Raw genomic sequence first — 9905 nt, 5'->3', positions numbered from 1 at the left:
TCCTTGTAATATTTATAAATTTGCAGCAGTTATAGTTTTTTTTCCTTTCCTGTATTATCTCCTCTACTGGTATGCTTCTTACCTCTTCTATCTCCTTCTAAAACAGAACTAATCAAAAAAAGTGATAGCAATTTTTTTTTTTCAGGCATTGCCTAACTTTCTTCAATGTGGTTTTGACTCTCCCAGATACAGAAGATCTGTTCGTATGTAGAATAGTGTCTAGGTCCGCTTCCTGCCACACTGTATGATCCTCTTCCTGCAAAGGTTTCTGTTTCTTAAAACAGAAAATTTTTAAGTAACTTTCAGTTACTAAAAATACATTTGTGGATAACTGCATAGGTTTTCAGGCAGTTGCACCTTAGAATGGTGTGTTTTCTTTCTTCCGTGATTACACAATCATCCTTTCACTCTCCTAGCTGGATTTACAAAGCTCTCACAATTGTCCTAAATATATTCCTGGCATCCTTCTCTGAGACTGAAATTTTCATTTAAGATTGACCTTTTTTATCCATTCGAAAAGTCTCAATAATGTAGTTTCAGTCTTGTATGAAGACACAGTCCAAACAGAAATATAATCTCATCCCATTTTTTTCTTTTTGGGATATGCCTTATTACTGTTTGGAGAGTAATGTTTGCAGCATTAGGGTGTTTTTTTTCTGCCAAGCTAAGTTTCCATTAGAATGCAGGTGTTCTGTGTCTTGCAAATGATCTACAGTCCCTGTGTCTGTTGCATCATTTCTGGTGGAGGACTGGTCTTGAAGACCTAAGTGATTCCTCCATTCCTACTTTTCTACAGTAGGACTTCTGAATGGGATTGCATCTTCGTCTATATTTTATTTCTTCACCCTATGTAATAATCCAATAAACATCTCATGTTATCTGGGACAGGACTTGAGATTTCCAAGGACAAGGTCCAATTCCAAAGTTGGCTGGCATCTGTAGATTTGAATGTGAAACCACATTTTATCTTCCTCTCAACCTAAATAATTTCACAGTAACTATATTTTATAAATCATTGTTAATCTTAATGTCATCTTTCAAGTACTCTTTTTGGTTCTTGTAAATATTTTTTTTCCAATTCATACACATACTACAGTACTGCTGGTTATAATGTTGTACGTAACTTTTCTCGCTTTTTGTGTCTTGGTAATATTTCTTCTACTCCATCTTTGTAGGAATGACAGAAAAGACTGAGTTAAATAACTAATTGCTACCTCCTTGAAAGGAAAAAGTTACTCGTGAACAGCATGCTTATTGGAACATGTATCTATTCTTATTTATTCTAATGCCAGTCATATCACCATGTTATAAGTAAAATGCTGGGGGTTTCTCTCTTGATCTCTCTACTGTACCTGAAAGAAATCATTAGCTTAACTTCAAGAGTCGATGCATATGGTACAGCATAATGCAATGTCTGAGCTGTAAGCTTTTACTTTGCACAATTTTTTTCTAAAGTCAGTTTTAAAGAGAGAATTTCAAGGAGAAGACTATACAGTTTGGCTAAGGCAGAAGTAAAGGCAAAATGTTACCACAACAGAAAGTATAAAAACAAAAGTTGGAGAAGCAGTATACAAAGAGACTTTCACATTAGTAAGCTCTTTAGGATATACGTGACAGCTGGCATATAAAAAGAAACATATGCTTTGTTTTATTTTTTTTTTATTATTATTATTATTAGTTTGTTTCCTTCTAGCACTTCTCTACAATTAATGTTGGGAAAATTCGACTTGCAAAAAAAAAAAAAAAAAGGCAAAGCAACTAACTTAGAGATTTTTTTTTTAATACATGAGCTTTGTTTCCCTTCTCATGGGCTGTGTAGAGAAACTAAAAATGGGTAAGCATAAGAAGTTGTCACTTGGAAAACAAGCAGGTGAGCATCTCCTTTGTAGGAATGGAGAAGGCCCTGCTTTTACAGTCAGCGTAGTTCCTGTCCTGCACTTTTTATCATTAAAGAACTCTTAAAAAGTGCAGCACAGGGATTATCTTGTAAATTATTTTTTTCAATAATAATGATGTCTCAAAAAAGGAAAAAAAAAAAGTGACTTTAATTGTATTCAAAGGTTTACAGAATATCTGAATAGTGACAGCAGTTTAGTAACTGAGGTATATAATTTCTCTCCTCCCTTCCCTCATTACTGCTTTAAGTCCTATTTGTGGATAAGATGTGACAGTAAGAGCTAGTTGCTTCTAGTGAACAAGAAAACCACCATCAACAGATTGTAGCAAATCATGAGTTTTATCACGGAAGTACTGAATTCTGTGGTTCATAACTTTCTGACTGCAACCCAACATGCAAAGGGCCTAGTTTGCATATTTTGAATTTATCTTATTCTGTATTCTTTGCTTGTGAAGAGATTAATATGTTGGTTTGTATCGGTTTGAAAGCTTAAAAAATTAAGGCCTACCTAGAAATATCATTAAAAACTAAAAAGGATTATGAAATTGTAGATCTTTCCCTTTTACATCCAGTCATGTAGGATACAGGAGCTTTAGAATTACCTGTTAGGAAATTATTGTAATGCTGTGTTGAAACCCATGCCAATACAATGTTCATGTGAGCAGTGATAGTCAACAAGACAAACCGTCAGACTCTGATTCTGGATGACTTCTGAACAATTTGTTCTGTTAAAACCTACTTATGAAGCTGCCAAGTGCATGAAAGCAACTGCTGAAACCCCACCTTAAAGTAAAAGGGAGAGACTGGCAAAGTGCTTCATTCAATAACAGCAAGTAGATGTTGCCAAAAAGGAAAAGAGTATTGTCAGAAGTAAGATATACTCTGGTTGCAAAGTAGAACTACCAAAAAATGACAGCTTTTAGTTGACAGAGACTGTTATAATAAATCCATCTTCTAAGCATCTCCTGTTAGATAAAAAGCACTACAGCTACATAAAACAAAGGGCTAATCTGGTGCAAACTGTTTCTCCAAAACTGTGGTTGGTTGGTTGTTTTTTTCTCTCCTCTGGGCACAAATTTGAACCCGTACACAGTTACACTAACTGCAGAAGTTAGTTAGAAGTATGCTCAGGTCTCTCTTGTATTATGGAGCCCAGAACTGGACCCTGTACTCCAGATATGGCCCCACCGGTGCTGGGTAGAGGGGAAGGATCAGCTCCTGTGACCTGCTGGCAAAAAATTGCCTAATGAAGCCCAAGATACCATTAGCATTCTTTGCAGCAAGGACACGCTGCTGGCCCATGTTCAATTTGGTGTCCACTGGGACCCCCAGGTCCTTTTCTGCAGAGCTGCTTTGCAGCTGGTGCCTGGGGTCCTCAGTTGTGCTGTTGGTTGTTGCCAAATATAGCACGTACGCTGAAATTTACGGGAGGAGAACAGTGCACTGTGGGTAATTGGTGAGATCAAAAAAAAAAAAAAAGCAAAACGACTTGAGATAAAGAGATGCAGAGTATTAATAGTTGCAGCTTGGGGAGAACAAAGTTCGTGATGCCACATGTGGCTCTGTACAACACAAGCCCAGACAACTTCTAGATTGTGAAGCAATATGCAAGAATTGCAATAAATTGCATCACTTTCATAAAACTTTGCCAGAACTTTGCTTTTATAGCACACGTATTAAGATGGCTACTACAGCATTAGTGCGGAGATGTGACAGGCAATGTTACACCAGAAGGGAGTGCTTTTGCCTGGCAGTGTGTTTTTGGTTAAGGAAAAGTAGCAGCTGCTGCAAAAAGCATACAAACGAGCTGAAAGGTGCTGGGGGTGGCTGGGTGGGGGCTCCCTCTCTTCTGCCATATTCTTGCCTCTAGGAATGATTTTAGGGAGTTCCTAAAGGAGGAGCTAGAAAGCATTATTATTCAGATTTCTAAAGGGAATGCAATTTGGTGGTGGTTAGCACCATAAGACATGGTGCTTATCTCAGTGTGGTTCCTTCTCTCACTGCTGGATTATCCTTTTCCTTTTTTTTTTTTTTTTTTTTTTTTTTCCACAAACACATTACAGTATAAGAATTATACCTGAAAGCTTTTTATGTAGTTAGTATTTCAAGCACCTTTATGATGGTCTCTGCCTCTAAATACATTCAGAAAGCACTCTTTTTTCCTCAGTGATGGTGCTAATCTGGCCATCTTTCTGTGACTGTGAGAGCTCTATCCCTAAGAAAACCTGTATAATTTATTATCTTTGACTTCTCTAGTCCTCTGTAGAAAGTGCTTGAAATTTGGCATGGATACATAAGTGTTGGGGAGTAATACCCAAGCTTCAGAAAGATTACAGTCGCATATTGACTTGCATTTGCTGTTACGCAGGGAGCTGTTTGCAGATACGTATATGCTGATGTATTCAGCATCAGCAGAATTACAGGCTTTTTTTAGGCCTTCATTTGGGGAGAATAACAATAAATGATGGCATACATCTTGTTTGGGTGACAGTTTTTGGCAGACTTAAATTTAGTTGCATTTTGCATACGGTCTTATTTTAGGAGGATCTTCTTTTCCCCTTTTCTACTTTATTTTTACAGCATGTACTCTGAAGCGTACACCTGAAGCCCTCAGCTGGGTAGAGCAGCAGGGAGTGTGACAAAACTGCAGGGCTGAAGTGACACCAGAACAGTGAAATTTTAAGGAGAAAGGAAGGCGAGGAGGGGGATGAAAGGAGGCAGCACAGGAGGAGCGCGCTGCAGGGGCGCCCGCTGCAGCGCCTCTCCTGTCCTCTGAAGGCAGCTGAAGCACCGTGGGGCTTGGGAGGGCGATTTGAGGAAACCTGGGCCTAAGGGGGCACCTCCATATAGGAGGGGTTGGGTCTCCGGGGGGCCTCCCCGGAGCCTCTGAGGGCTGAGGGCCGGCAGCTCGGCGCCGCCCGCTCCTTCCCCCCCTAAATACCCTCCATTACGGGGCCGAGCCACGCATGCGCCCGGCCGGGCCCCGGCAGGGAAGGGAAGGGAAGGGAAGGGCCGGGCCGGCGGAGGTGGGGCCGGGGCGGCTGCGCGGCGAGGGGCGGCGGCGCCCAGCAGAAACTCCGGAGGGGAAGCGGCGGCCGCCGGCCTCCGCCCCCCGGCAGCGGGAGGAGGAAGCGAAGCGGGCGGCCGGGCCGCTGCCGCCGCCGGCCCCGAGGCGCAGGGTCCCGGCCGGAGCTCGGGCGGGCGTTTGGCTCCCCCCCCCCCCCCAGCCACCGCCGCGGCGTCCCCGCAGCCCCGTCCCTGGCGGCCTCGCAGCCCGCGGGGCGGCTCGGGCGGCCTCGCCATGGCCGGGCCCCGGCGGTGAAGACAGCGGGAGCCGCCTGCGGCCGCCTCCGTGCCCGTTGCCCGGCCGGGAGGCAGCGCAGCCAGCAGGGGGCGGGCGGGGAGGGGGATGAGCGCTGCCGCCGCCGCCTCCTCCTCCTCCTCCTCTGCGGGAGCCGCCGCCGCCGCCTGCACCGGGGCCGAGGGCGGCTTCTTCTTCCTCTCGGGCGGCTCCGCGCCCATGGGGCCCGAGGAGGGCTCGGCCGGCGGGCTGGGAGCCCTGGCGGCGCCGTCGCTGGGCTGCCGGGGCCGCTACCAGCTGCTGCTGTCGGGGAAGGCCCTGGCCGACAGATACCGGAAGATTTACACGGCGGCGCTGAGCGACCGGGAGCTGGGGAGCCACCCGGGCAGGTACCGAGCGCCCATCCAGCAGCGGGCGGGGGGCGCCGACACCGCCCCCTCCCCGTCCCCGAGTCCCCGAGCAGGGCTGCCTGTGCCCATCTCCCCTCCGCTCCCCTCCCCCAGCCGGGTTTGGGGCCAGATGACGCCCTTTTGGCCAACGGGGCGATGTCTCGGCGCCCTGCTGCCATCCGGGGCCGGTGCCCCCGGGATAACGGGACCTGCCCGCCGCCGTTTGTGTGGTGTGCCCGCTCCGGGCATCGCTGCCCGCGGGAGGCGGAAAGATGGGGGAGAAGAAACGGGGCCCCGAGGAGGAGGAGGAGGGGGTTGGGGTCGTGGATGGCACAGAAATGGGGCCTTGAGCCGGGATAAGGCGTGGCGTGGGGGCTGATGGCAGGAGGGAAGCCCCGTCAGTCGGTGTGGGGTTGGTAAATGGCTGCACAGCACGAGGCGCTTGGCATCCTCGGGTGTTTTCGGGGTTTTGTTTGGTTTTCTGCCCGACTTGAACAGCAGGGGTCACTTCCCCCACAAAAGGCTGCGTATGGGAGTGTGTAATAGTGTAAGAAACTTAAAGAATAACGTAATCTTCCCAATGTGCTCTTGGCAAGTGCCGGGAGCGTGTGCTCTCTAACGCTGGCGTCTGACATCTTTGCGATTTCTGAGTGCTCCTCAGATCATATGACAGGGAAGCTACACCTTTTTACATATATGTACAAAATATATACATATATATATATATAAACATATATATATTGTACATATATATATATATAAACATATACATATATACACACACAAATATCGTATATACACACAGTGTGTATATATACACTATATATACACTGTAGTATGTATATACATATATATGTATAGTATTTATATATATACATAGTACCTGTAAGTTTTCTTACCCTTGTTATTCCTTAGCTCAGCACTCGTGCCTTTTTCCTTTACGTCTTCTTTTGCTACTTTTGAGCATTTATTCTTGGGACTGCAAGTGCTAAACATGAAGAAATTTATGTTAAGCTTTAATCAGATGCGATTTATCAGATATTTAATCTGAGTTTTTACCTTGACATGTCTGTACTATTTAAAGCTGTAGTTTTGAGGTTTTGTCCTCAATGGTTTTTGGTTTCAGCATAATTCAACTGGTATCTCTTCTACTTCTTGTTGTAGAAAATACCAGCTTTAAGTGGGTGTAAATTTCAATATTTTTAATATTGTATTAATGTATTAATTTTGACCCCAAGACACCATAAATTGCATTCATTTTGAGTCTGTTTCCAACTAACAGGTTATTATGAGAATGACAATTAAAAGAGAAATGGTGACATTCAAAAGTTGCTGTGTATCTTCAGTTTTGAAGACTAGAGTTAGTCACTTGTCTTGGCTGCATTTTATAATCTTACAGTAAATCACTTGCAGTAAATCACTATCAAGATTATTCTGTAAGCCAGAATCCTCTGTACAGGGGAAACAGATTGTGTTAAGGTATTAGGCAGGTGAATGCCAGCTAATTAATTATGGTGAATACAGTCAGTCTGGACAGTAGGAATTTTAAGAGGTTTAATGTTTAATGACCACGTGTTGCTCACCATCTCTTGATACTGACCTCCAACATCTCTTGCACCAGACTGATGGCAGCCAATGCACTGCTCATCATCTCCACCCTTTTCCACAGCAATGTCAAAAACATTCCAGTTTTAAGATTTGAGAATTTCAGCTACCTGCTGGTCTTCAAAAAGAAATTGTGAGGCATTACTAACATTTTCCTGTGCTCTAAGGCTCTCTGCTTTGAAGGGTGATAGTACAACCTGCTTTTGATATGGTGACATAGAATTCTTGCTTCATGTCTGCAAAATTGTGCTCCGCACTTAATAGCGTGATCAGTGCCTCATTGAGCCCTGTTATTCCAAACACTGACTTAAATGTTTATGAAGAGCTAGAGAGCCGTATTAGAATGCTTGTGCACGGAAGAGGAAATGAGGCATTGTGCAGAATGTGTAAAAGTTGCACGTAAGATTAATTTCACATTTGCAAGGTGTTTGTGCTAGCTGTCACCTGAAAACAATGAATGCCACGTGTTGAGTAGGATGGAGTAATTGGCTTTGAAATAGCTCTAGCAGTGCTTTGCACGTCCCCCTGTAACGCTGGCTGTGGTGTTACAAAAACTTTGATTGCTGAAAAAGATGGTTTGGTTGCTAGATGGTTTTGTTGCCCCCACTGTGTTTACATAATTATTTATATAGTCTCTTGCAGTAACAGATTAGAGACTCGCGCTGGGTTAAAATTAACTTGGCAAAAATGGTTTGTTGTAATCCAGCCTAATTCCCCGATCTGGCTCACCTTGTGATTGTACCCATGCTTGTGACAGCGTGAGGGGAAGGTTGCACAGGAAGGAATCCTTGCACAGAGAGGTGGGAGGAGAGAGGCTGCTTCTTTTGCCACCAATGCCAGGCTAATAATTTTATGAAAGGGAACAGAAATAAAGTATCTAATTCTGTAATTTAATGTACAGCCATCTTTGGTCAGATGACAGCTTTAAGAATCTGTTACAGTTCCAGAGCAGTGGGAAATTTACGTGTCAAATCACGATTGGTTTGGAAGATGAATCTACTCTGAGTACGTTTAACCTGTAGTTCAAATACATCGTGGTTTTTTTTTCTGATTTATCACTTGGAATTTAATCCTAACAAGCACCTCTATCCAGCTGAATTGCTGCTACTAATCCTTGTGTATCTCAGGGTTTTCCCTAAACTGTCAGACCCTTTGCTTTTCTTTCAATTGTGTACACATACTAGAAGGCTATCAGGTAGGTTTATTGTGTTCTTTGAAATCTTCTGTCATATACAGATAGAAATGAATTTGTAATGCCTTTTGTGTGGCCTGTCTTGTAATGAAGATGTTTACTGAATAATCTTGACTAATGTGAGTTTTTAATATTATAGTGACAATATATTCTGAAATGATAGTAATTTCACACTCACATCTTGAGTGTTTTCCCATCTGGTTTGCAGCTATCAATTGATCTTTACCAAAAAGATAGATATTTTTTTTTTTTCCTGAAGAATGTAAACTCAGCAATTGTGGAAGTAACATCATGCAGATAGATCCAAGAATGGTTTCTGAATCGGTTCTTCTATGATCCCATATGCATTTTAAATTTCTTATAAGACCTGTGTCTGGATTTCTCTAGTAATATTAGGTGTCAGAGATGCAGCAGTATTTATTGAATAATAATGAGCAACAATATTGAATATACTCTTTATGCTCCTTACTAAAGTGAGTCATCCTGCTGAGCTTATCAGGTTCTTAATTTGTTCTTTACATAGTTGCTAGAAACATCCTATCAATTAATGTAGAAGCATTAGGATCTTAAAAATACAGCTGCTTTTTCTGGATTACCATTTTTTGTCCATTACTTCCTTGCTAGAGTTGCCTCTTTCATAGTAGTTCCCTCACAGGAGAAAAAAAAAAAAAAACTTGTATTTGTGTTTTGGGAAGGAGGAAAAAAAAAAACAACACACACACACAAATGATGTGAAGTGGCTTGCCTTGAGACCAAGGAAAATTTCAGTTATTGCTGGAGTATAAGATTTCTACTGTTGACCAGAAATCAGATGGGTGTTTCTCCAGCCATTTTGACTGAAGAAGAGGCAGCCAACATCGTTTGTTTCATGATGTTTCTTTCCGCTGGATGATAAAGAAACCTGGGGAGGTAGGCCAGCTCATCTGCACTCATAGTGGTAAACTATACATCCTTTGGAGCAAATGGATCACTATTTCATTATTTAGGCTTTTCACAGTTAAGTGAAAGTCTAAAGTCTTCCCTTATGCTCAAATGTTTGGCTGTGGAGTACTTTAAATATGTACGTGATATGTACTTTTTAAAATTTTATTGGAGAAATGCTATTGAAATAGTTCACCTGTGTGCAAAGTTACTAACGCGTGTGTAGAAGCCATGTTTATTAATATTTAGATATATGAAGTTTGTGTAGATGCGGTAGTTGGTAAACCAGAAAGCCTAAATTTTCTAAGATCTAAAGTCTTTACAAAAGCTCTAAGCTGCTTTCTGTTTGGGAGTTGATACTTCTTTTGTTTTGTTTTTGTTTGATGAAACTATAATTGCAAAGAAGCATGGAAGCATTCATTTGATTTGGAAAAGGAAGGTTAATATATAGAGACCAATAAAATGATTAGTGTTTTTTTTTTTGTGTGTGTGAAAATTTGCTTCACTGTTTTTCAATTCTTACATTTTGTAAATGTCATTTTACCAAAAAGAAAATTGAAGCAAGTCCATATGTAAACTTAAATCTTTTATTTTATTAGA

At 42.4% G+C, this 9905-nt stretch overlaps 1 protein-coding gene across 18 annotated transcripts in view; it reads left to right on the top strand.

The window, feature by feature from the left end:
• The first annotated feature begins 4963 nt into the window (after positions 1 to 4963).
• MYCBP2 (MYC binding protein 2) overlaps positions 4964 to 9905 on the top strand; it is a 193651-nt gene continuing 188709 nt past the window's right edge. For 10 of the 18 annotated variants that reach the window (XM_084527321.1, XM_084527308.1, XM_084527311.1 and 7 more), the window contains exon 1: positions 4964 to 5587. In XM_084527321.1, the coding sequence (XP_084383447.1) occupies positions 5307 to 5587 (281 nt within the window). In that variant the 5' untranslated portion in view covers positions 4964 to 5306. The remainder of the gene's footprint in view (positions 5588 to 9905) is intronic. The other 8 variants (XM_084527314.1, XM_084527312.1, XM_084527313.1 and 5 more) reach the window with 1 other exon arrangement.

The sequence above is a fragment of the Aythya ferina genome (genome assembly GCF_964211825.1).
Source record: "Aythya ferina genome assembly, chromosome: 1".
NCBI lineage: Eukaryota > Metazoa > Chordata > Aves > Anseriformes > Anatidae > Aythya > Aythya ferina.
Note: the sequence above shows the minus strand (reverse complement) of the source record. Positions and strands in the feature narration are given on the sequence as shown.